Source organism: Patiria miniata, unplaced genomic scaffold (genome assembly GCF_015706575.1).
Source record: "Patiria miniata isolate m_02_andy unplaced genomic scaffold, ASM1570657v1 HiC_scaffold_15, whole genome shotgun sequence".
Classification (NCBI taxonomy): domain Eukaryota; kingdom Metazoa; phylum Echinodermata; class Asteroidea; order Valvatida; family Asterinidae; genus Patiria; species Patiria miniata.
In genome coordinates this window covers 3,865,557-3,891,913 of record NW_024037053.1, presented here as the reverse complement: position 1 = coordinate 3,891,913, position 26,357 = coordinate 3,865,557, and the positions used below count along the sequence as shown (strand labels likewise).

Sequence of the window (26,357 nt, the reverse complement as noted above, 5' to 3'; positions counted from 1 at the left end):
GGATGATGCTGGAGGTTTTATGGCTGTGCGTGTGCGGTGGGGTGTGACTGGATGCTTGGGCGCTGGGGTGTGTCGGATGTAGGATGCTGAATGCGCTGGGGTGATAGATGCAGAATGCAAAAATATATCCTCTGAAGCAATGCTTTGAATTTTCCGTCGTAATTTCTACGTCGGCAGTATTTAAGGCTTTTGAATGGCAAACAAATGAGACAAATATAACTCTTACCTTGTTTTGTATGAGACTTTGAAGGATTCCAGTGTCATTAATGGCACCGTTTTATGACGAATTGTCCATCTTTATTTCAGTCCTAATATTGAAAGGCAAATCCCAAAATTGAAATACGTTAATACTTGTACATACGAGATAAAGCGTGTGTGGTCCCATAAGATTTAGCGGCTGCTTCCAAGCGATGGTCAGTGATGTTTCAGCTCTGTATGTCCATTGGAGGTTCTGCACAAGTCCAGGAACTGAAAGAAACAAAAGTGACGACTTTCTTTATGGCTGCCAACATTGGGCCGGTAAAATCAATACATAAAGCGGCCTTTAGTCGATTCCAGAGTTTGCAGCTTGAAATCAAACTCAAGTTAATTTGCTTCATTTTTCTATAACAATCCTAAGTTTTGTGGACTAACAAAGATCTAACATTTGCATCCGGAAACAGAAATAACTGGGATATTTTTCAGTTGCTTCTTGTTAACAAACAATGTCTCGGGCCGGGTACAGTGTATTCATTCTTTGGACGCATGAGGTATGAGAATTCATTCTTACCTCCTACTACCGTTTCATTGATGACTTCGCTCCACGGGCCAACGCCCACTACTGTCTTGGCTCGCACCTAAGACAGAACATTCACAAAGAGAGTAACACTGATCTAGGAAATATCTTCTTCAACACCTCTCTCATAAATATATGAATAACCTAAATTAATACCTCACTAGTAAGATTGTTTTGTGTAAGTCGTTGAAACATATGCATTGTAACAGAAGGAACTTTTACCCGGCCTAATACTACACCGGACAGAATTTGTTTTTAATTACCTGCATGAAGTAGGTAACATTAACAACAAGATTGGGTAGTTGATAAGACAGTGTGGTTGTTGTGAGATTGTACACTTCAACTCCCGATGATTCATTTCCCACGACCCAATAGGCCACATCGTAGTTTGTGATGATCCCTTGTAGAGGATCAGGCTCCGTCCATACAACCGCGAGATGTTGATTATCAGCGGTCGTAATGCCGACATTCAAAGGGGCTGTTGGCTCTGCAAAATTAAAGAGACGAAAAGCGTACTATCGTAATTTTTTTTATACTTGCAACGTAATATTGGATGGAGTAGACCGATCAACTAGACTCCACCTTATGTTCGTTTGACCAATCACAGCCATGATTCTTGACCGACATGATTGCTCCAAATATTCGACTGTGATAATTACCCGAGGTTGATGATTTACCTCTGTTTTGGAGCACTTACCTGCTTCTGCTGTCCTTACAGTGACACGTTCACTGCGCACTCCTGTTCCAACGTTGGTAATGGCGGCGACCTGAAAGGCGTACTCGGTGTATGGTACCAAGCCGTCTATCGTCACAGTTTTCTGTGTTGTGTTTGATGATAGCAATTCTCTAGAACGCACATCTGTGAGTTGGTACGAGTATCCAGTGATGGCTCCACCTTTTAAGGCACAAGGTGGCGGACTCCAAGAAAAGGTCACGTTACGTTGTCTGGCAGTTTTCGACACTTCGTTTGGATAGATTTCCTGACCTGAAACAAGCCGAAGTGAATAGAATTTTGTAAACTCTAACAATGTAGACCCAAGGTATTTCTCGGGACACAAAAGGTCTCTTACATGACCGATAGTAGTTGTCGGGTAAATAAATGCGGGCAAGTGTAATTTTGCCCAATCTGACCTGAACACTGGCAGTTGATCCCGTAGTATGTCGGTTTACAGGCATCATTGCTGCATTCTCCTGTATCCTTACTGCAGGTGTCCCCAGGTGCACAGTGACATATCTGCTTGCAGTCAGCTCCAAACGCCCCCTCGGGACACTCTGACAAGGAGAAACGGTTCGAGGAGGAATATATAAAACGAAGCAATGTCAACAGTATTGCAAAAATATGCAAACAACTCTTAAAAAAATAAATAATAATTCAAAGAAAGAAGTGTTGATTTTGAAGGCTTCTCCAAAGGCACGTTAATTATAGATTCAAGTAATATCTGATGCACAACGACCCAACCTGGGTGAATAGCTCAAGAGGTATACATGACCAAGCCTTAAAAAGAGTATGAAATCACCCTTGTGACCAGTGCGTCATTAGGAATGAGAAATAATCTTGTTCACCTTGCATGCAGTCTAGTCCAGTGAATCCTGCAGCACACGAGCATCCATAAGGATCAGGAAGACAAAACAAACGACCACGACAGGCATCATTGTGAGGATCGCTGGTATTGGAGCAATTATGACGAGCGTTCTGGCCAAAGACATTACGGCCATGAACTGTAGAGCAAAGAGTATATGAAATATACTTTCATTAAACAAATCTCGTAAAATAGTTTTATTAAACAATTCTCATGAACTGCAGGCTGAGTTAAAAAACCGAAACCCAAATGTCGGGACCATTTTTTCGGTGACGTTCTACATGTATCTTTTTCAAAATCTAGGATAAGGGTACTACTTTTTAAGTTACGGAATTAAAAAAAAAAAAGTTTTAAACTTCTGTCCACGGATAACGAAACAATTTACATATAGGGATACATGTAAATTGTTTTCGTTTTGCTAAAAGAACACTTACCTTTTTTGTGATACGCGTGTATTTTTTTGTCTCAGCCTGAATGGTGATAGTTACATTGTGTCACTTCGATATGCGTGTATTGAAAGGTGCAGTCGTGGAAGCCTTATCCCTTACCGTACTGACAATGTTGTCCACTGAACCCCGGAGCGCAGACACAACGTCCCGTCTCCTCCTCACATATACCTCCATTATAACATCGACGACAGGAGTTTAGGCACAAAGGTGGACCCCACATGCCCTCAGAACAGCCTGATATGTATCCAATCCAATTGCAAAATGAAAAGTACAATATTAATGTAAAGTTCAAGTTTCCACATAAATTATCAACTTCTGCGCTGGTCTCTTATATGGTCATACCTCGTACAATGAGCCTCATGATGCCATGCAGTTGTTGATCTTCCTGGCCAGATACGAAGCAACTGTAGACTCCTCCAACACTCACAGCAACATTATCTATAGACACACTGAGCTGGTCATTCCAAGATGTGATGACGTCACCTCCATTATGCCGCCATCTGTAGTCGGTGTTTGGTGCATTCACATTTCGCATCTCCAGTCGAACTGAGTCTCCGAGGTTTGCTATCTGCGTTCGCTGAACTGGACGTATCTGAACAATATCTGAATTTAAAAACAAATAGAGACAACCTGCAGCATATTTTACAGTGTCTTTGTTACCCTCCCCTTTAATTGGGTGTTGGAAAGGTATTTTATTTTTGTCCTCCTATTTCAACCAGTCCATTGTCGGTCTTGTCGGATCTACCACTAATATTTAAAATTATCTTGCTCAGGAGTTTTTTTGTACAACCTCTGCATAACTAGATATCGGAATTAAAACCGGTTATAAATTCTAAAGTGGAGAATGTTTTGCCCAAAAAAATAGGTCATGTGGTGTTCTTCAACTTGTTTTGCTTTTGCTGTCTATTCCAAGAGTAAAATGGACTGTGATCTCAATCGAACAGGAATGTTATCTTACCACCTTTCGGCAGCATTACGATCTGAATCCTGGTGTTGGTGCTTCCTCTAGTTCCTTCAAAATAGAAGACACCAACTCTGCTAATCCCATCCGCCGCTGGTAACCGTAGAGATCTCTCTTTACATCCCAAAGGCGGCTCGCCTTCTTCGGTTGATCCGGGAGGAAGTTCATCCGTCCCACCTGTTGCCAACTGACGGCCAAATGTGACACCAGCAGGTATGTCATCGGGACCTTTGTATGCTGTCAGGACGACATCGTTGCCTCCAGCCGAGTCGATGAGAGCAGGATTAGCGACGAAAGTAAAATCTACAGAGAATTGAAATAATGTTTACAATGTGCTGTTAGAAACTTATTTGGACCCATATAGAAATAAAATTGTTAAGATAAAAAATTGAATTTAAAATCGATTTGCATAATATGAGTTGTCACTTCTGGAGAGATGAGCAGCACCATTGACAGAAAAGTGTCTTCATTGCGATCAAAAGATATCACTCCTGGACTCTAATTTTTGCGCCTTATATACCATTTTTGGAAATGGATAAGCGACGGTTGGTTTACTTTTTAATATTAGAGCAAACTGTAATAAAAAAGACTAGCCCACTGCCATTCATCTTGATAGCTTATTTGCTTTCACGAAATGTCATTCTTGAAGAGTAATGATTTTTTTTTGGTTTAAATAAAATGTTCTTTCAGCTTTTTAGAACATAATCACCTGCTGGAAGGTTAGGCCTGCATGGAAACACTAAGACTTCACACAGGAAAAGGAACCTTGTTTGTGGATCATCGACGCTGACGTATCGAGCAGTCAGTCCATCAGGTGGATTGCAGTCAAACTCCATCCAGTTATTGGCTACGGCTTGATATGTGGAGACTGGACTTCCACACATTGTGTTCTCTGTGGGCACACTGCTCATACCAGCTCGAACAACAGCATCCTCCATAAATAGCCTTATATTCACTAATTATCAAAAATAGAAGAAAATGTGTAACATTGTCAGCAAGAATTTCTGAAGTTGTGCAAAGAAATGACGGTTTGTGAAGTACTTCGATCACTAAATTAAATTCCAAAATGTGTTTACAGAATTTGATTAAAATTCCGTACAAAGCAGGCGCAGGGGGGGGGGGGGCTTCAGTCCCCCAAAATTTTGTCTAGCCCCCTCCAAAATAAATTTCGTAAAAAAAAAAGGGCATTAGCAAAAGAAGGATTGTGATGTACATGCGAACGGTCTCCCCCTAAAGAAATAGTCGTGACAAGGGTGCATTTGTAGTTAATATAGTGTGAATGATTTTAGGATTTTATTGGCGCTCCCCATTGAAAATATGGCATGAGGCCCCCCCCCCCCACCTATTGTTTCTGGAGAAAATAATCGGTCTACATTTCAGCACGCCTCCCTGAAAAAAATTCTGGATCCACCCTGCTAGCCCCCCCAAAATATTGGTTCTAGAACCGCGCATGGTACAAGGAGTGCTTCACGCAGGCCTCCAATGTTTTTGTTTCCCAATTTGTATTTTGCCATCTCCCGTCTATGTAGATGGAGAATCAACTCACGCTCATGATAATCAGTGCTCTTGACTGTCACCTTGCCGACACATTGAGCAGACATCAGGTCAAGTTTCCACCACGATGGCACTGCATCTGTTAACAAAGTAGGCTCATGATTTTGAGACAAGGTAGCTGTACTTAATACACTAAAATGTATTCAAAGTAGACGACAGTTGAAAAATAAACGCTCCGTTTTTCCCCAACCGCCTCCTTTTTGGTAATATATTTAGTCTTTTTTGGGGGGCAGCAAAATCCACCCGCCATATAGGAAAATCCGCCACCTTTGGAACAAAATGGGCCGCCTTCTTCCTTTTCTTTAAAAAAAATCCGGATGATAAACTTTTTGTATTACTAACTGTAATTTGGGTAATTATTGACTGTGTACATAAAGCAGGCTTACATAATTTGTTTTCAGGAAAAAGTCCTCAGATGTTATCATGGAACACACAGGTCAAAGTAATTTCAAAGTGTACATGGCATTGTTTGGTAGTATATCAAAGTGTATTAAATTAATGAGGCCTTAGGCCAAAAAAAATAAGTTTTCGGTTTCTGGTATGGAGCTTGTCCAAAAAGTGGTGCGGCGACGCGGCTTTTTTCTTTTTACCTGACTTTTTTGCTTCAAATGTCGGCTGATGACTGCAAATGGTGCCCGACTAAACTTAGTGCAAATATATGGGAGTCCAGAGAGGCCACATAAAGCTTATTCTCGATCATAACCCCATCTAAAAACACGTTAAAATTGTGCAGTAGCGGGATTCCAGTCAAACCAGTGAGTTTGGCGGTTTTGAGACATCATCTTTCATTGAAAAAAAAACTTTTTCATTTTGCCGACGAGCATGGCTACGGCGACGCGCGCGCATACCAGAAACCGGAGACTTTTCTTGGGCCTTACTTGTGAGGCTGCAATGCCTGTCTAGATCATCGTAGTTGAAAGCTCTGTCGACCGCTTGAGGAGAAACCCTGCCGTTGAATGTGCCGCTCTGAGAAGTCCAGCTTCCATCCACATAAATTGCTACAAAAATACAGGAAAAACCAAATGACTTCGAAGGATTATCTTAATTTTACGATTTTCCCATATTAATCTTCCCCCTTACATTACAGCGAAACCCAACTTCGATCTTTACACTTAACTGAGTACATGTATTGTGTTTTATTATTCATTTCTAAACCACCCCAGTGTGATAGAATGATACTTAAAAACATTACTCACTAGTTGAGGTGAGAGCTTCTTCATCCACGAATTCTTCAACCGTGACTTCCGCCATGTTAATGATTTTATTGTCACCGGGAAGGTCTACGCTCACATAGCGAGCAGTGACCACAGGGTCAGCTGTTATGATGGTAACTTGGTGTACGCCGACTGTTCCTATCATTGTGTTGGGTGAACGATCTGGACTCAACCCAGCACGTACTTCAGCGCCGTTCAAACCGACTCCTGCGTTTTAACAACACGCACATTATGATACCACTGCAGTTGAATGTTTTGGAACTGGGCTTTATATAATTTTGGAACTGTGCTTTATATTTCAAATAATGAATTTTGTCAGAACTGGGCTTTATATAATTTCAAATAATGAATTTTGTCAGATAGGGGCTTCCAACTGTTCACAAAATCACTATTAAATATATATTCAAATACATGTAATAATTTTATCTATGAAAGGGCTGGTATCCTGAGTAACGTATAACGCAATGTATTTGCTCTGTGTATAATCCTCTAATAAAATACGGTATATAAAAGTTAACTGTCAAGTGATATTGGATGACGGATGTGCATTAAGTAAGAAAATCTAGTAGAAATGAACACCACGACAAGTGATCACCCTACCAAAGACGGAGATAATTGATTTGCCATGGTTATCTTCAAATCTGTTCTATCGTTTAAAGTTCTGGCAGACATTATGGCATCTGACAAGTTTACCAATAGTAATTCAACAAGAACAAACATACGACAAACATTCTGTGGGTTACGGGTGGGCAGAGGTTCTGGCATCTAACAAACTTGCCAGCAGCAATTCAACAAGTACAAAAATCATTTTTCAAAAATGCGAATGATATTCTATGGGTTTTGAGTGGGCAGATTCTTACCCTCGATGATAGTAATTGTCTTCAAGCAGTAGACAGCCTCCAAGTCCAATCGCCACCACGGATTGAGCATTGCCGCTGCACAGATATGAAACAGAGGTTATGAACGAACCGTCTCAATGTTTCTGTCATTTGTCAGGAAAGCCACCACAGTCTCCTAGTCACAAGATTTGAATTGTAACGCATGAACACCCATTAATTATTGCTATCGTTTTTGTCTCTGTAATTTCTTACCGTGATTGTGATTTACTTTTGAACGGACCAGTGATGGACCCGACCACAACATTGCTTGTCTACAATGTGAAGCGATCATCTCACCTGTTTTAGAAAATATAGTAATGTTTCCATCCACAGCCTTCCCTGCCTCAAAACTAAGGCCGTTGTCATCCGGAGCAGTTGAGCTCTGTTCGGCAGGTTTCCTTCGCACATCCAGGGACAGTGCTTCAGTTTAAAATACAAAAGGAATAGTTTTTCAACGACAAAAAATGGAAACATTTTTTTGTAGTTGCTGAAAGCAACAAGTCTTTTAAAAAATGTTAAGCAAGCCAAATCAAATCCACCCGCATTTTGGTACTTTGTTGTGTTATCGCTGTATAATTTACTCTTCTTGAGTTTCGATTTTTTTTGCAGAATGAATGTGGTTGGCAAGGTTAAATTATTGTAAACTTTTTGATCGTGTCTATAAAAAAAGAAAGATTATTTTCCTCTAAAATAATTCGTACAGAATACAACCTGCTAATAACCATCATGAAATACATAAATAAAATCACTGGATAAAATAATAGCTGAGAATGAGGTCAATTCGCATCAACATGCCAAAATCTGCATATAGGATATATATGCCTGTGTAAAGTGGTTAGGAAATCAATAATTCAAACTAAACATATCACGTCCCGATATTTTGTTCTTCATTATTTTTTTCGCAGAGTACAATAACTTCATCACTGAATTGCTGTGGAATGAACGGGTACGACAAACCATCATCAAACAATTATACACTTCAATTACCTGTGTTGACAACAATCAGAAGTACCAACGCGCAGAAACGACACCATCGTAGCAAACAGGCCGCCATGATTACTGCATGCGGAAATAAATATCCAATAAATCTGATCTGCTGCACCCACACTGACAACCTGTACCCATACACTTCGTGCTGAGCATTGAATACATTACTGTTTTGCATTTTTGAATAATCGCTAAAGGGGAATAGCCCGGCTGACCTGGCTTCACCAATACACTACGTCATAGAGAACTTCACGGTACAGTGACTTCGTTGCTCCCAACACTGTGGAATACCATTTCTTATACAGTTACCAGCATTGACAAGTTTTGCAGTATGAAACCGTCATGTGATAATTTTCCCATTGTTGTTTCTGATAATAAAACCACTATTTTCTTCAAAACGTGCTTGAATGATAAGGTAATCTCACAAAGATGGCATTGAGGAAGTGGTCCGACTTTGAGGGGAAATGTCATCATGATTTGTTTGATGACCGTGAAGAATTCCTCTATTTTTCATTGGACTGTATTGGTGTAAATCATATCACTTGCAAATATGTATACTTCATCCGAGCTGTTTGAATGTTTACTTTGACCTCAATTTGCATGTTGACCCCAGGTGGGCGTGGTAAGCCTTGTGAAGCCATTTTGAAACATATTTCATCATCCATGTTATGTTTTGCATAGAGATAATGTTGTAATATTATAACTATTCAAGTCTGGAAGAAACAAATTTGTTAAACAAATAAATCAATCATTTTTTCTCGTGCCTAATGTGAATTCAGAGGACAGTGAAATCGGAACATATACATATATACAACCATTGAGCTATAAAATAACTAAGCCTCCTCATTTACCCTTGCATTTTTATGTTTCTACACAACTTCTTAGGTCGTTTGCAAAAACAAGTGACACACAGACATCAGACCGACAAACCGCGAGACAGACAGACATCAAACAAACAGACAGCGAAGGATCTTTTAATATAGGATATAAAAAAATTACTGTAATAAAATAATAAAGTTGACAATTTATATATGGACCCAAAGTCTTGTGAAGCAAGTCAGTTCATGTCTATGCGTGATCACGAACAAAAGATTTCCGAAAAAGGGTATATATTTGGCCATTTCGTGGAGTTTTTACAACACAGTGCCAATAAGCATATTATAGAACTACACGTAGGCAACATGCCGTGATAGCGAGTACTATTTTAATTTTTAGACACTTTTTCCTGGTTGAATAAACTTTCCATTATGCACTGTGCTTGTCAATTGAATAGCGTGCTCAGTGACTGTGACTATATAGTGACGTCACGTTTTTGTAATGTGTTGGAAAATGTCGAGCAATAGGTGGCGCAATTAACAACGTTCGCACGACGTAAACATGGGCACTCTGGAAAAAAAACACGGCGCTCGTGATTAAAATGACACTCCTGATAAGGGGGCACTCATGAAAAAATATGTGGGGATACCCCCATTACCCGCCACCCCGGCAAGGTGGCTACGCCACAGCTATAAGTATCATATGCACTAACTAGATATAACATGAATATTGAAGGAATCTTCCCATTACTGATAATGAAATGAAAGGACAAACTAGTGCAAAAAAAAATCCTTTATAACAGTTATTATACATTTATCGGAATTTAATAATCAATCAAAATTGAATTCTCTATAAGGAGTTCTGTGTAAACATTCACTCGGAAATACTCACATTTTAAATGCTTTGAGAGAGGAAGAGGAATTTTAGAGTGTAGAATTATAACGCCTACATTTTAGTTAATGAAGAAAATTCATGTACGTAAACATATATTAATACATCAAAATAATGTACGCGTTTTGGTAAGGCATTTTTGAAGGCATCGAAAATCTTTATATAAAGTTCTTTAAATATAATATTTGCGTAAAAAACAAATTTGTTTATTTGTAAACAAACATTTACCGTTGAAATTCTTTGGAATAATTCCAAAAAGTTTTACAATATTTCTTGAGTATAAAAACACTTTTACAATACAAAACACAAAAACAAACAAGATCATCAAAACACCATCCGTCTGCACGACGACCCTTTACCAAAGCCATCGACATCAACTATTAAAGAAAAACCCGCAGAATAGCTGCCCTTTGTCTCATAAAAAAATAAACCCTAAGTCTGCCGTATTGAATTAAATAAAGGCAGCTACAAACATAGATAATTTACATAGGGAAAGTTATACATCCCCTTCGTTATACAATGGTACAACCACCACTCTCTCTTCAAAAGGTCTTTGGTCTTGAGGGTGGACATTTCTTTGGAATGTCTCACCCGAACCCCTCCGACAAACTTCACCAGCGATAGAAAACATCAAAATGTATAATAGAGGTCCAATCATCGAAAACCTGATATGTACCGTTGTTTTGTTCTACAGGTTTTCGTAGACAATGGACGAGTCCAAGTTAGCCTGGAATACATCGTAGTACATCGCAAAGTGATCCTGCAAGACAATGGAAATGTGGCGCCAATTAGAAAAGGTAGGACTGGAATTTGCTGCTAGTAAGGAGAATTACAAGCAATTGTGTGTTATCGCGTGCACCTACTGGACACAGAAAGTTTATAGGAATCAATTACTTAAATTAAAACGGCAAATATTAACGCATTCAATGCTTGAACAATTCATGAAAAGTTCTCACTTGGGGAATACATCATGATGGGATGTACAAGACGTAAACGCAAAGCGGATTGAAATACGTCTGCAACCTTTTCCTCTTAAAACTGTTTCATCATGATCATCAAAGTGCAGTACACCGCTGTGCGACCCAATCCATCACTTGAATGCTAATGAATAATACCTGTACAACTGTCTAAGTGTAATATAATCACTTTGGACATAACCAGTACATATTCTCTTGCCAACTTACACAATAATAACTGGAAATTCAGCAAGCTGCAAATACTGCGAATATTTCCTGAAAAGTGCAATATATATTAATCTAAATTGATTATAGTTTTACGAATGAAACAATACGGAGTTCTATTGACATCTATTTTTAAATATTTGTATGCACTCATGATGCTGTGACACTGCAGCCTTTACTGGTATTTAACACACACAAAAAATGTCATCGAATATTCACAGAGGGTGGTCTTTAAAAAGTCCACACATAACAAAATACATGCATCAAACAAGTAGACCAGGAAAAAAACATTCAACCCTTCACAAAATCAGTTGAATCTCAGACGACAGGTTTAAATGGTTCATCAACTACAAATACACAATACCTTATTATTAGGGAAATTATATCTTTGGCAAAACTGTGTTTTTTTTCCTAAAGAATCACTGAAAATTCAAAATGAGATCGATTTAAATCCGTAATTTCTCATTGAGTGTACAGTAATTGTTTTTAAGTGTTGACCCTCAAAATAGTTGAAAAAGTTCCTAACTTTTTATTTAATGAATAACTATTCAATTCTCCCTTTGTACATTTCTCAAAATTCGTAAACGAAAACATTTGACCATATGTTCACTATTTCCATAGCACCACACAAATTTAGTTCACGTTAAAGCGGAAATATTTCGCGCCTGCGCACAAACTAAATGGCGCCATGAATACGTGCGGAGATACACACTTAGTTTGGAGTTGTTGAACCAACGCGTGAATAATGCCTGCTTCGCGCAGTTCATTGGCCCCTTTTCTACTGCTTTTGTGTCAATAGATGTGTGTATATAAATATGTACAGTAGGGCTCTGGTGTCAAAAGTTCAACCTTTTGTTGCACTGCGCATGTTTCACATGCAGAAGCTGAATGTAGAAAAATCCGTTCCTGCTGCTGCTTTTTTGCTTTCTTCGACTTAAAAATCGTCTCTGGACTTCGGATACTAAATGAAATCATATTAAGGGAGAGTGTGGCCTTGTGCTTTTAGGTTTGTGAATCATGATTACAGGGTCTGCTGGCCATTATGTGGTGTCCCTGTGCAAACCAGATCACCCCACTTGCCTCTCCACCCAGGATTATCATATGGGTACAAGCAATAGCAGGGGGGTAACCTGCGATGGACTGCCACCCCATCCTGGGGGAAATGAAATATTCTTAGTCGTTTCATACTAAGGAAACCGGAGATAAACGCCGGCCTGATGGGACATTATTGACTTGTACTTTAGTACGACTTAGGCCCCAGGGAATGGGTGGTACCTTATCATTTATATCTCATGGATATGAAAGATCATTGTTTAAATCAATACAAAGACTCTGACATTGATCTTTCTTTCCCTGTATTGTAGCGTCTCTGCTGAAACAAGCAAAGACATCTAAAGTACATATATAGTCAGAAAGCTCAGAATTTACATTGTAAATTTTACAAAGCTCAGTTACTGTGTATATAATTTCTAACTTACCCAATCTTTCTCATAAATGATTATTGTTATATTAAAATTATCCTCAACATTTATTTGATCTTCATGGATAATGCGCAAAATATGTTTATCTGAGTATACGTTTACATTTATCGAAAACAGACAGGATTTCTTGGATATGATCCGATTTATGAAAAGATTCCAAACTCGAGAATAACAAATGTTTCATGACTAACAAGGTACATCAGATAGTATCATATCTTTATCTAAATATAAGAAAATCATAGCAGTTTAAAGTAATCGAACATTTTATAAAGCATTTATACACATAAAATTATCATTATTAATTAAAGGTGTATGCTAAATTGCTACATAGGAATTGCAAAAAAGTAACATAAAATATTCCCAATACATTTCAAACAATTCGTCACCGACACCACGAAGTAACCCTCTACCGTGTTCAAGCATATTTTTTTCGATTTTCAGTTTTTTTAATTTTTAAACATTATTCATCAAGGGCTACCATTGCACGAAGTTTCAAAGCTTCAAGAGCTTTACTTTAATAATTACGCTTTTAAAGTGTCCATGGCAACTTTTGCGCAAAAGTGACAATTTTCGTTTTCACGAAGTAAAACTCAAGTTCCATTTTACGTTGCAATGCATGGCGCGCACTCTGCTCATAAGTGAGCAAAAACGTTTTCACGAAGTAACACTCTTCTTGTAACAGGTTGTATGAGCGCGCGCGCGCTAACCTGAAGTTGCACTTTCCTCGTGTTAAATACATTGAAGAGTGTTACTTCGTGAAAACGAAAATTTACAGTTTCGCAGCTTTTTAGGTTTCACGAACTAACACTCATCTTTTTTCTCTTATTTCTTGTTTATTTAATACACAAACGAGTGAAAAACAGCAGATTTAATAATTTAAATTCATCAAGTGTCCACAACGAGAAACCCAACTGAAAATACTCTGTCGTTTTGACGCAAAGTGTTGTTTTAGAAGGCGTTCAACTTTAGTTGCCGTTTTCTCCGATTGCTAGTTTTTACTGGTATGTAGATGGGTGTTACTTCGTGATGTCGGTGACGAATTGTTTACTGCATTCAACAGCTTTACCATCCATAATCAATATACATACACAGCTAAAACAGCTAACATAATCACCACGGCACGTGCTATAACAGTTAATATCATACTGTGTGGTATCTGGGTTTCTGATTTTATCCAATGACAGTAAAATATATATATACATGTACGATCAAATGAAATACAAGTAAGTCTTGTTTTCAAGTACATGTATTTAAGAACACATTTTATTATGAAACATAAAAGGTATCTAGTGCACAGCAATTGGGTCAATTACAAAGCGCCTCTCCCAAAACAAAATAATCAGAATAATCAGTCAATCATATTTGAGTCGCATCTCCCAGATATCTCGAAAGGTCCTGTTCTCTTTAAGATGCTTCTTCATTAGTCTTGCACCGCTGTTCTAGTTATCGTCAAACTCTGGCTTGATCACGTGATTCACGTAGAAACGAGTTGTCATGTAGATCTGAAATGTTTACCAAATGTAAATTTTTATAACTTTCATTTTTATCAACATTAAAAAACATTTATAAAATGTAATTAATTTCAAAATGGATATTTGAATAATATATTTCCTTGAGCCAAATAAAGACAATTTTGTGAATGGCTTAAAGACCGTCGTAAAGGTAAGTGAGAATAGGCAAACAATCAAACACTTCTATAAGATGATGTAATAAACGTTTGTGATAAACATATAAGAAAAAAAAGATTGGGGAAAAGTACGGTACACATACGTTCTCATCTGATGGGTCGTTCATTTTCTCGAGCGTCGCCATGATTTCTTTGAAGCTTGGGCGATGACTGGGGTGTGGCTGCCAACACTTCATCATCAGATCGTAGCTACAGAAAGTAAACACGCAACAAAGATAACTTACTAGGGGTGTTGTGGAGGTGCGGTGGTAAGAGGTGAAATTCCTAGTCACTTTGAAGCACACTTGTTTTCATCAATTGACATCTTAACGATTTTACAGACTCCATTGGTGGCAAGCACAATTTTCAAAAACCACGATTACCGACGATTCAGGTTGGCATTGCGTTGATGTCATTATAGTTGAAATCTTTGTGCGACGCCAAAACTGTCCTTGTCTTGTTTTTGGTCCACTGAAGTTTGACAACACTAAAAGAGACAATGAAATCAAATTATTTTGATTTTTTGTCAAATGTTACGCCCTCCTTGAAAAAGGTAATTTTCTTGGTTAATTACATTTCATCGGCACAGTTTTCCGGCTTGGGCATTCGGTAGCCTTCCTGCAATCGTTTGGCCAACAACAACCTCTGAATTCCCGGATAGGGCGTCGCTCCTGCAATTACCGATCAATACAATATTATCATCCTTCAAACAATAACATCTTTAATCTTCCGTACAACAATACCAGTATAACAACTCCGAGGTTACCGTGGTCTTTAATTATGAAATGAGGCTATGCTGAGAGTAGAAACAATTTGTAGAACTGAAAAACGGTGACTAGATTGAAAAGAGAAAAGTAAATTAAAAATAAAGAATTCAACACTTCATCACATTTTTTTCTGACAGCCTACCTCCAAAATAATAACCAATCGCAAAATTAACACAGCCAAGTTATCTTTTGTTTCAAATTCTTTACAATAAAGATAAACAAACACAAATTAAGTTACTTACCAAATGTTGCTATCTCCCACAGTACGATCCCGAATGACCATCTGGAACAAGATCACCAAAACGACTCGGGGATGAAAAACGACTCATAATTTTCACTTGGAAGGAAAATTAACATATTTACTAGAAATTTGCTGGGATGTCTAATGATCTGAAAGTCGTATAACGTTTTGATGATACTTACACATCACTCTTAGACTTGTACACCCGGCGGGTCAAAGACTCGATGGCCAACCAGCGGAAAGGAACACGAGTCTAAGACAGTACAGTTGCACAACAAAATAGATAAAATAAAGAAAGTAAATTAAAATCTGCATTTAATAGAAATCAACATACATTGAGATTCAAAAATCTTCACAAACTACACAAAATCTTACTCCACGTGTGCAGTATTCATTGTTTGTTTTTTGGTGCTTTTCGAGTGCTATTGTAAACTTTGTTTAAAGAGTGAACTTCACAAGAAGATAAGTGTTAACATTTCACCTGTTTTAATTCTGCACCTGTGCACTTCATTAGCTTTTCTACTGACAGCATTAAGTTTTGAGAAAGTGACAGATGTACCTGCGATTTCTGAACGTAGATGTCCTCTCCCCGTGATAATCCGAAATCAGAAATCTTGGCAGTCAAGTCTTCTCCGAGAAGTATGTTTCTTGCAGCCAAGTCTCGGTGAATTATCTATGTTATAGAAACATATTTATTGTTAACGATAATAATTACACAATTGATCTTCACGGCTCATGCCATCGGAACAGCTGTACGCGACAGTAACAGATCTCTGCAATCTGTTTTTGTACTGTCAAATGGGCCCATTCATACTCCTTGGTCGAGAAAGGAAGATAAAGTATCCTGAACTCCTTTATCAAGACACACGTGTGGGACCTGTGCGTAGCCATTGGACCACGGAGCCTATGATAGTTTTCAATCCGTAAGAATTAATAGCTGCACACTTGAAACTTGTTACACCTAAACCGAAGTTTGTAGGGATTTATTTAAATTCCATTACAAGTTCTTACCCCAGTGTCGGAAAGGTGATCCATTCCACTGGCTATATCTATTGCAAATGTCAGTAAGTTGGAGGAAGTCAGTGGGGATACACCATCGTCCGACTTCATTGCCCCCTGCTGCTTGGGGCGAGTACTCCTCAGGTAGTCACGCAGGTTGCCGTTGGGGAGATATTCAAGAGCGACGTACAAAATGGCTGGAATAAAGAAAGAAATCCGAATGTTTATAATCAGACGGAGCATTAAATATCAAATTTTAAATTTCGGTGCAATAAAAGAACTGTAGGGTTTAACGTTTAAAATAACAGTTGCGTGAAAAGTTTAAAGTTAGCGTGTAAAGTATATCTTGTTCTTAATGTGTGGTTTGGTTTGCCAATAGACTCCAATCCTTCCTACCGATTAGAATCTAGTAAAAAACATTCCTTTATCTATTGGAGAAAAGTCCCAAAAAAAACAATTCCCGAACGCATTTTTTTTTAAAGAGTTATCGTTCAATGATATTGACAGTTTTTGTATGATTGATTCGATAGGTATACCTTCGTGCATACACGCGCCCATTAGACCAACTACGTTCGGGTGTGGCTTGATTCGAGCCATTGTCTTGAACTCGACCAGGAAGTCCTCGGAAGCAGTTGTAGTTGCACCTGTAAGGATAAAAATAAAAGAAAATGTTGATTCATACTCTGTTTTGCTATCCAACGAAACATATGGTCTACAAATCAAATATGGCGTGATCAAAATAAGCATCGATTACAACCAAGTAAGGTGACGGTGTTATCGGCCTGACATCGATTTGTATTTACCTTTGAGAGTTTTAATGGCCACTTTGGACACTTCCCCTCGTATCTTGAGACTGCCTGCTCTCACTTCTCCAAAGTTTCCCTTGCCGAGTACCTTATCCTCAATCGTGAGATTCCTCCATTGGATTTCCAGTCCCTTAGCCCAGACTGGTAAGCCAACGTCTTCGTAGATGTCCCTTTCAATATCGTCTGAGATCGGAGACTGAATGCCATGCATGCTAGCATTTCTCACAACAGGAAGCTCCTAATATTACCAGGACAAAAAAAATATTTATCTTCTGAATGGTAAGTGAAGCGAAGACATTTGTGTTACTATTCCAGACCAGGAAGATGAGTAGCGACTGTCTACCTGTCGAAACTTAGTTTTTATTTTGTTTTTCATGAATTCTGAATAGCTTTTGGTATTTTTCTTTGTACCGAAAATGAGTACCAAACACACTAACAACCTTTTTTTGACTAAAACAAAGATTTACATGTTTGTCAGTGACGTTCAGCCTCGATGTATTTGGAGCACTGTTGCGGTCTCGATCTCGTTTCCTACACACCACACAGCCGATGATGATGGCAGCAATAGCAATAGCTAACAGGACCCCGAGAACGATAGCTGCTACGTTCGGTCTATTTATCTGTGTATCGGTCGTACCTGCTAATTGTTACAGATAAAAGTATTTGGTGATTACTTTTCAGTTGAATAAACATTATAGAGTTTTTTTTTTAAAGAGTATACAGAACAAATGCAAATATTACATTTTACAAAACCCAGCCGTGACACCAAGCGTATCCGACAATCTCACATTGGCCCCGAGAGTAATAAATGTTATAATACAGAAGTAGTAGATTTGAAGATTTTGAGTTTTAAGTGAAGTACAATGGTTACTTTTTGAATGACTCTCTTGATACAATACAGAATTCACATTTTCAAAACTTTTACTGAGTGTTCAGTAACTACGCGTAAAAAAACCTACAGAGACTGTAGGTATACATGACAATCCATGTCTTTCTTATTAAAGCTTATTTCTCCAGCAAACTTTCCTCTACTGCTGGTGTGTGTTCTTCGCAATGAAAAATGTGATTTTGTGACTTTGTGATTTTTGTAAAATGTTTGTACAGACTTTTATCATGAATAATAATAATTAAGTTAATTGGAGATCACCCTACCATTTTGTGTGGATGCAGTGGCTGTGTCGCTCCACGGACCTGCACCTGCAGAGGTCTTGGCCCGAACCTGAAATGATTAGAACAACGATATTCGTCGTTAATTGTTATAGCTGCTTTTTCGGCGATGTATGCCTATAGTGAATTCAAAGTTACTGAACGTATTTCTGCGGCTATTTGTCTCGATCCTCACAAACGTGGGTGAGAATGTCACATACTTGTATGTAGTACATAGTGGACATTTCCAGACCATCCACGTGGTACACGAGCGGCGACACACCAACGTTATTTCTCAGAGTTTGTGTCCCGGCGTCAACCGACTTCCAGTAAGTAATGTCATAGTTGGTGATGATACCATTCGGTGAGTTGGGTGGTGACCACGTGATTGTGATTGAAACATCATCACTGTTCTGAATGTTGACATGTGGGGGCGCTGATGGCTCTGTGAAGTAACAAAAAAAGCATTCGTACCATTTTGGCATTCGTAAAAAAACCCCTAAACTTAGCATATTTCTTTTAATTAAATCGTAGGCCTACCTGCCTCCATTGTGGTTACAATGAGAGGTTCACTGTACATTCCTCTTCCTACAGTCGTTATGGCTGCAACTTGAAAGCTATACACCGTGTGAGGCATCAATCCATCGATGGTAACTGAGTTCTCTGTTGTATTGAAAACTGGCGGCACAGGTCCAGATTTAACGTCGGTCAGCGTATAGACGAACCCGGTGATCGTGCCAAAGTTTGGACAGAGTGGACTTCGCCAGGAAAAACTGAGGCTGCGCTGCAAGATGGAGGTCGGTGTCAACTCCACTGGACGATCTGAAACATAACAAAAGGGGGGATCCATAATGTTTTGGCCACGAGGTCTGCTATGTGTGAAGTACTTGTCAGGGGAGTCAGGTTGGCGTAGCGGTACTTTCCTCGCCTTCTACTGCTGCGACCTGGGTTCGATGGTGACTGCTGTATGTTCCGACACCCCTATGTTCTGACACCCGCACATAAGACTGTGTTACTCCCGGTAAGGGTTAGGCTTGGGGTTAGGGGTAGGGGTCAAGGGCGGATCCAGGGGGGGGCCAAAGGGGGCCATGGCCCCCCCCAAAAACGAAACCAATTTTTTTTTTTTTTAATGTGACATCGCAATAAAGGCAGGCAATGAGTACACCACCATCTTTTCCTCAAAAAAAATTGGTTAAAGTGGTCAGAAATTGCCTCAGATCGCACCACAGAGCATCTAGAATCCAAAAATTTTTCGGGGCCCTCACGGGCCCCGAACCCCACGCCGTAATTTTTGAGACCCACTTTTTTTGGGGGGGCCAAATTTTTTTTTGGTCCCCCCCAAAATTGTGTTCTGGATCCGCCCTTGGTAGGGGTAGGAATGTGCAGTCGAAACATACTGGTATCGGTACATACGTGTGTCGCAACATAGATGTGTAACGGTTTAATACCTGCATTGGGCAATAGGTGTATTGGGTTTTCAGTCCCTGCCTGGGTTTTCCTCAGATATCCTTCTTCTGGGGTTTTCATCGCAAATCTTAAACTGTAATTTCTTTACACTGCTTTCTCTTTACTGCGGCCCATGGAGGATCAATATATTTCAGTGAATGGGCTACCCAGTTAAAATAAGAATTAACATGACCTCAGTTTGGTGCGTGTTGTTTGTTCCACTTACTTGTGCACTGACAGTTGATTCCGAAGTATGAAAAGTCACAAACGCCACTGCTACATTCTCCTGTATCCTTACTGCAGGTGTCTCCATGTGCACAGTGACATGTCTGCTTACAGTCCGCTCCATACTTCCCCTCAGAGCAGTCTGATGATTGTAAAAAAAAAAATAAGGATACATTTCTTTAACGAAGCACTGTATAATAAAAAATAAACAAAAAAACAAACAAAATAAACAAAACCCTCGAAACATCCAACTTATATCGATGTTCATATAGGAATATTTGCACTATTTAAGATCAACACACTACTACACATACCAGAAGAATAGAGACCCAATCTACAAATAATTCTGAATTCACCCTTGCCACCATCGGGAAAGAGAACTATTCTTGTTAACCTTGCATACAGTCTAGTCCTTTGAATCCTGCAGCACACGAGCATCCGTAAGGATCAGGAAGACAAAACAAACGACCCCGGCAAGCGTCGTCGTGTGGATCGCTGGTATTGGAGCAGTTATGACGAGCTGATTGGCCAAAGACATAACGGCCATGAACTGTGTGCATGAAGGTACATAAAACAACATCATTTAAAAATTAGATTTCTATACAGCATGAACTAGGTTACTTGCCTATAGAGACAAAATGTGAACCAGACGACTCCCAAAATAGCCCAGTCGATAGATTTAATGATTAAATAAGTTTCTTTTCATGGTTGTTGCTTCGGAAATGTCACACGTGAAATGGTGTGTCATAGCTTATTTCTCCTGTATTCGCCAGACTTACGGCTTTCCGCCACATAGCTCAGCCAATAAAGACATTCCACGCGAGTCACTGAATCGCTACCTCGCTGTTGTACCAACAGCTTTTGTTTGAAGCTATAGTTTGTGCTATTAAAACAAACAAAAAAAATGAATGTATTATAAAGCAGCACCTTGTTCGCAGTATTCACCACTGAAACCCGGAGCACAGACACAGTTTCCTGTGATGTCATCACATATGCCTCCGTTGTAACACCGTCGACAAAGGTTCAGGCAGGATGGTGGCCCCCATTTTCCATCAGAACAACCTAAGTGTTGACAAGGACATTTGTTTGAGATCTTAGTTCAAAATGGAACTTGATCCTAATTCATATGTCGTAATCCTCATTTCTCAATGAAGGTAAATGCATTTGTTTGTATGTGCTGTATGTGCATGGCAACATAATGAACAAAATATTGCAAACAAGGACGCGGTTTCCAAAAACGCATACTTCGTGAAACACTCGTTTACAAACATACCTCGCACAATGAGTCTCATGATCCCATGCAGTTGTTGATTCTCCTGGTCAGATACGAAGCAGCTGTAGACTCCTCCATCACTCACAGCAACATCATCAATAGACACACTGAGCTGGTCATTCCACGATGTGACGACGACACCGCCATTATGCCGCCATCTGTAGTTCGTGTTTGGTGCATTCACATCTCGCATCTCAAGTTGAATCGAGTCTCCGACATTTACTATCTGCGTTCGCTGAACTGGACGTATGTGTACATTATCTGAGTGCAAAACAAATACAAACAAACTGCAGTATCTGACTTTGTTACCTTCCCCTTTCATTGGGTGTTGGAAAGGTATTTAATTTTTTGTCCTCCTATTTCAACCAGTCCACTGTCGGTCTGGTCGAATCTACCACAAGAATTTAAAATTATGTTGTTCAGGATCTTTTTTTTGTTTTATCATCTCTGCATATCTAGATGATGGAATCCAAACCGGATATTTATTCCCAACTGGTGAACGTTTTTAGAAAAAAAGCCATGTGGTGTTCTTCAATTTGGTTTGCCGACTTTGCTCTTGCTGTATATTTCAGCAGTAAAATGGACTGTGATCTCAATCGAACAGGAATGTTGTCTTACCACCTTTTGGCAGCATAACGATCTGAATCCTGGTGTTGGTGCTTCCTCTACTTCCTTCAAAATAGAAGACACCAACTCTGCTAATCCCATCCGCCGCAGGTAACCGTAAAGATACCGCTTCGCATCCCAAAGGCGGCTCGCCTTCTTCGGTTGATCCGGGAGGAAGTCCATCCATTCCACCTGTTGCCATCTGCCGGCCAAATGAGACACCAGCAGGTATGTCATCGGGACCTTTGTATGCTGTCAGGACGACATCGTTGCCACCAGTCGAGTCGATGAGAGCAGGATTAGCGACGAAAGTAAAATCCACTGAGAATGGAATTTTATTTTTTTCAATATGCTGTTAGAAACTATTTCGGACCCAAATAAAAAAAGGATTGCTCGGATAAAAAGTTTAATTAAATCTATTTGCATAATAGGAGTTGACGCATTTGCACAAAATGAGCAGTAGCATTGCCAGAAACGTGCAGTTTACGTCTTCATTGCGATCAAAAGACATCACTACCTCGATTCTACTTATTGCGCCGTGTACCGTTTTTGGTAATGGATTAGCGACGGCTGGTACACTTTTTAATATAAGAGCACTTTGTTGGGAAAATCTAGTCCAATGCTATTTATCTGGAAAGCTTATTTGCCTTCACGAAATGTCATTCTTGCGAAGTAATGATATATATTTTTTTTTATCAAACTTTCTCCCAGCTTGTTAGACCATAATTACCTGCTGGAAGGTTAGGTCTGCATGGAAATACTAAGACTTCACACAGGAAAAGGAACCGGAGTCCTGGACTATCGACGCTGACGTATCGAGCAGTCAGTCCATCAGGTGGATTGCAGTCAAACTCCATCCAGTTATTGGCTACGGCTTGGTATGTGGAGACTGCACTTCCACACATTGTGTTCTCGGTAGGCACACTGCTCATACCAGCTCGAACAGCAGCATTCGCAAACCATAGCCTTATACCCACTAATTATCAAAAATAGAAAAAAAATATATATATGTGTAGCATTGTCAGCAAGATTTTCTGAAGCTGAACAAAGAAATGACGGTATGTGAAGTACTTCGATCACTAAATTAAATTCCGAAATCTGTTAACAGAATGTAATGAAATTCTTCAGAAAGATTGCTTCACCCAGGCCTCCTTGGTTATTGTTTCCAAATTTTTATTTTTGTCATCTCCTGTCAGTGTAGTTGGAAAGTCAACTCACCATCTTGTAAATCGGTGCTCTTGACTGTCACCTTGCCGACACAATGAGCAGACATTAGGTCAAGTTTCCACCATGATGGCGGTCCATCTGTTAACAAAGTAGGCTTATGTTTTTGAGTCAAGGTAGTGTACTTGATAAGTTTAAAATCACTTAAAATAGATGACAGTTAAAAATTAAAAGCTTCCTTTTTTACCCACCGTCTCCTTTTTTGCAATATATTGAGTCCTTTTTTGCAGTAGAATCCATCCGCCATTTTGAAAAATCCGCCATCTTCCATCAAGAAGTCTGGATGAGAAACTGTTTTCATTACTTAGCCTTACTATTATGAGGGTACCTCAATGTATTGTCTGTGTACATTAAGTAGGCTTACATAAGCTTTTCTGGAAAAAGTCATCAGAAGCAATAATTGAATACACAGGTCAAAGGTAATTTCGAGGTGTATTATGGCATTGTTTGGTAGTTTATCAGTATGTATTAAATTAATGAGGCCTGACCTGTGGTGGTGCAATGATTGTTAACATCATCGTAGATGAAAGCTCTGTCAACCGCTTGAGCAGAAACCCTGCTATCGAATGTGCTGCTTTGAGAAGTCCAGCTTCCATCTACAGAAATTGCTTTGAAAAATACGGGAAAAACCTAATGACTTCAAAGGATTTTCTTTATTTCACAACTTTCCCATATTAAATTTAGTATTTTTTTTCTAATTATTCATTTCTAAACCACCATCATATGATACTTAAAAACATTACTCACAAGTTGAGGCGAGAGCTTCTTCATCCACGAATTTTTCAACCGTGACTTCCGCCATGTTAATGATTTTATTGTCGCCGGGGAGGTCTATGCTCACATAGCGAGCAGTGACCACAGGGTCAGCTGTTATGGTGGTAACTTGCTGTCCGCCGACTGTTCCTATCAATGTGTTGGGTAAACGATCTGGACTCAACCCAGCACGTACTTCAGCGCCGTTCAAACCGACTCCTGCGTTTTAACAACACGCACATTATGATACCACTGCAGCTTAACGTTTTGGACTTGGGATTACACAGAATCACCATAAAATATCCCAAGTCCAAAACTTGGGATTAATATAAATTCAAGTAATGAATTGTGTCAGATTGAGGCTCCCAACTGTACACAGAATCACTATAAAATATACATTGAAATATCATTACGGTATACATAAAAGTTAAAGGTTATATGCTATTGGATGATACATAATAAGTAAGGAAGATCTGATGGGAGTGGACACCACGACACGTGATCAGCATACCAAGACGGAAATATAAGACGTCCGTTGATTGGCCACGGTTTTCTTCAGATCTGTGCTAGCTTTTGACGTTCTAGCAGACATTATGACATCTGACAAGCTTGCCAGTAGGAATTCAACAAGTGCAACAATCATCTTTAAAAAATACGAGAAAGATTCTATGGGTTACCGGTGGGCAGATTCTTACCCTTGATGATAGTAATTTTCCTCAAGCAGTAAACAGCCTCCAAGTCCAATCGCCACCACGGATTGAGCATTTCCGCTGCACAGATATGAAACAGAGGTTATGAACGAACCGTCCCAATGTTTCTGTCATTTGTCAGGAAAGCCACCACAGTCTCCTAGTCACAGGATTCGAATTGTAACACATGAACACCCATTAATATTGCTATCGTTTTTGACTCTGTAATTTCTCACTGTACTTGCCAGTTACTTTTGAACGGACCTGTGATGGACCCGACCACAACATTGCTTGTGTACAATGTGAAGCGATTATCTCACCCGTTTTAGAAGAACTGTGAAAGTCTCCATCCACAGCCTTCCCTGCCTCAAAACTAAGGCCGTTTTCCTCCGGAGCAGTGGAGCTCTGTTCGGCAGGTTTCCCTCGCACATCCAGGGACAGTGCTTTAGTTTAAAATACAAAAGGAATAGTTTTTCATCGACAAAAAATGGAAACATTTGTTTGTAGTTGCTGAAAGCAACAAGTTCTTTTAAAAAATGTTAAGCAAGCCAAATCAAATCCACCCACATTTTGGTACTTTGTTGTGTTAATGTTATCACTGTAAAATTTAATCTTCTTGAGTTTCGATTTTTTTTTAGCAGAATGAATGTGCTTGGAAAGGTTAAATTATTGTAAACTTTATGATCATGTCTATAACAAAAAAGAAAGAAAGATTATTTTCCTCTAAAAAAAATCCGTACAGAATACAACCTGCTAACATCATGAAATACATAAATAAAATCACTGGATGAAATAATAGCTGAGAATGAGGTCAATTCGCATCAATATCTCTGCATATAGTCTGCAAAAATCTGCATATAGTATATGCCTGTATGAAGTGGTTTGGAAATCAATAATTCAAACTAAACATATCACGTCCTGATTTTTTGTTCTTCATCATTTATTTCGCAGAGTAAAAATAACTCCATCACTGAATTGTGGTGGAATGAACGGGAACGACAATTAAACCATCATCAAACAATTATACACTTTAATTACCTGTTTTCACAGCAATCAGAAGTACCAACGCGCGGAAACGACACCATCGTAGCGAACAGGCCGCCATGATTACTGCATGCGGAAATAAATATCCAATAAATCTGATCTGCTGTAACGGGTTAAACACACAGGTCCAGTATCTACACTTTGTGCAATGCTAGTATACGTTTTGGTTTTGATTCTTTAAACCTGATATCGCCTGAGAGGATTGTGGCTTGGCTGGTCTCTTTCAAAGACCTTTTCAAAGCGATTATTGCGTTCGAAAACCTATATAGCTGGATATCCCAGTACCAATACATCAGGTGAAAGAGAAGTTCACGGTATAATGACCTCACTGCTTCCAAAACTGTAAAATACCATTTCCTTTTAATACTACAGGTACCAGCATTGACGAGTTTTGCATTATTGAACCGTCATTGTGATAATTGTTCCATTGTTGTTGCTGAAGATTTTCTTCAAAAAAAACTTGCTTAACAAAGTAATCTCACAAGGCAGCGCACAAAGATGGCGTTGAGGAAATGTTCTGACTTTAAGGGAAAATCTCATCATCCCGTGAAGAATTACTCCATTTTTCATTTCATAACTAGCACATTTAATTTTCAAATACTTCATCAGAGCTGCTTGAATGTTTACTTCGACCTCAATTTGAATGTTGACCCAAAGTGGGCGTGGTAAGCCTTGTACAGCAATTTTGCCACAATTTTCATCATA

The 26,357-nt window shown here is 39.1% G+C and overlaps 5 protein-coding genes across 5 annotated transcripts in view; all 5 read right to left on the bottom strand.

Annotated features, from left to right (window-relative positions):
- LOC119722265 (angiopoietin-1 receptor-like) overlaps positions 1–8,465 on the bottom strand; it is a 35,772-nt gene extending 27,307 nt beyond the window's left edge. The window contains exons 1-6 of the mRNA XM_038192307.1: positions 8,399–8,465; positions 7,709–7,831; positions 7,394–7,468; positions 6,516–6,740; positions 6,198–6,317; positions 3,763–4,068 (exon numbers count right to left, since the gene is read on the bottom strand). Of these exons, the coding sequence (XP_038048235.1) occupies positions 3,763–4,068; positions 6,198–6,317; positions 6,516–6,740; positions 7,394–7,468; positions 7,709–7,831; positions 8,399–8,465 (916 nt within the window). The remainder of the gene's footprint in view (positions 1–3,762; positions 4,069–6,197; positions 6,318–6,515; positions 6,741–7,393; positions 7,469–7,708; positions 7,832–8,398) is intronic.
- Positions 8,466–14,063: 5,598 nt separating this feature from the next.
- Positions 14,064–17,076, bottom strand: LOC119722476 (tyrosine-protein kinase receptor Tie-1-like). The gene is made up of 8 exons (XM_038192611.1): positions 16,977–17,076; positions 16,453–16,637; positions 16,001–16,114; positions 15,624–15,694; positions 15,443–15,483; positions 15,008–15,104; positions 14,538–14,643; positions 14,064–14,269 (listed from the first exon to the last, which is right to left on the bottom strand). Exons 1-8 carry the CDS (start codon positions 17,035–17,037, stop codon positions 14,207–14,209), a joined length of 738 nt encoding a protein of 245 aa, XP_038048539.1. The 5' UTR covers positions 17,038–17,076; the 3' UTR covers positions 14,064–14,206.
- A 138-nt stretch (positions 17,077–17,214) lies between these two features.
- LOC119722264 (angiopoietin-1 receptor-like) lies at positions 17,215–21,529 on the bottom strand. Its single transcript, XM_038192306.1, has 9 exons — positions 21,337–21,529; positions 20,991–21,125; positions 20,467–20,613; positions 20,065–20,205; positions 18,933–19,214; positions 18,614–18,837; positions 18,399–18,465; positions 17,714–17,886; positions 17,215–17,484 (listed from the first exon to the last, which is right to left on the bottom strand). Exons 1-9 carry the CDS (start codon positions 21,527–21,529, stop codon positions 17,215–17,217), a joined length of 1,632 nt encoding a protein of 543 aa, XP_038048234.1.
- A 380-nt stretch (positions 21,530–21,909) lies between these two features.
- LOC119722477 lies at positions 21,910–22,896 on the bottom strand. Its single transcript, XM_038192612.1, has 2 exons — positions 22,673–22,896; positions 21,910–22,263 (listed from the first exon to the last, which is right to left on the bottom strand). The coding sequence occupies exons 1-2, from the start codon at positions 22,872–22,874 to the stop codon at positions 21,929–21,931; spliced, it is 537 nt and encodes a 178-aa protein (XP_038048540.1). The 5' UTR covers positions 22,875–22,896; the 3' UTR covers positions 21,910–21,928.
- Positions 22,897–23,905: 1,009 nt separating this feature from the next.
- Positions 23,906–25,713, bottom strand: LOC119722263 (fucolectin-4-like). Its single transcript, XM_038192305.1, has 4 exons — positions 25,647–25,713; positions 24,929–25,051; positions 24,615–24,689; positions 23,906–24,138 (listed from the first exon to the last, which is right to left on the bottom strand). Exons 1-4 carry the CDS (start codon positions 25,711–25,713, stop codon positions 23,906–23,908), a joined length of 498 nt encoding a protein of 165 aa, XP_038048233.1.
- Positions 25,714–26,357: the final 644 nt, after the last annotated feature.

What these genes read in the sequence shown, in the direction of transcription:
- LOC119722477 (XM_038192612.1), bottom strand. Translation starts at nt 22,874, where the DNA reads ATGAGCAGTGTGCCTACCGAGAACACAATGTGTGGAAGTGCAGTCTCC. An exon ending in CAGACCTAACCTTCCAGCAG is followed by an intron (nt 22,264 to 22,672) that starts GTAATTATGGTC and finishes TTCCATTCTCAG; the next exon opens with TGGATTTTACTTTCGTCGCT.
- LOC119722263 (XM_038192305.1), bottom strand. Translation starts at nt 25,713, where the DNA reads ATGGCGGCCTGTTCGCTACGATGGTGTCGTTTCCGCGCGTTGGTACTT. An exon ending in TCTGATTGCTGTGAAAACAG is followed by an intron (nt 25,052 to 25,646) that starts GTAATTAAAGTG and finishes TTTAAACTAAAG; the next exon opens with CACTGTCCCTGGATGTGCGA. An exon ending in TCACAGTTCTTCTAAAACGG is followed by an intron (nt 24,690 to 24,928) that starts GTGAGATAATCG and finishes ATATCTGTGCAG; the next exon opens with CGGAAATGCTCAATCCGTGG.
- LOC119722476 (XM_038192611.1), bottom strand. Translation starts at nt 17,037, where the DNA reads ATGGCTCGAATCAAGCCACACCCGAACGTAGTTGGTCTAATGGGCGCG. An exon ending in TACAAGTCTAAGAGTGATGT is followed by an intron (nt 15,484 to 15,623) that starts GTAAGTATCATC and finishes ATCTTGTTCCAG; the next exon opens with ATGGTCATTCGGGATCGTAC. An exon ending in ACGACCCATCAGATGAGAAC is followed by an intron (nt 14,270 to 14,537) that starts GTATGTGTACCG and finishes TAAACATTTCAG; the next exon opens with ATCTACATGACAACTCGTTT.
- LOC119722264 (XM_038192306.1), bottom strand. Translation starts at nt 21,529, where the DNA reads ATGCGAGATGTGAATGCACCAAACACGAACTACAGATGGCGGCATAAT. An exon ending in AATCAACTGTCAGTGCACAA is followed by an intron (nt 19,215 to 20,064) that starts GTAAGTGGAACA and finishes GTTATGTTTCAG; the next exon opens with ATCGTCCAGTGGAGTTGACA. An exon ending in TGTAACCACAATGGAGGCAG is followed by an intron (nt 18,838 to 18,932) that starts GTAGGCCTACGA and finishes GTTACTTCACAG; the next exon opens with AGCCATCAGCGCCCCCACAT.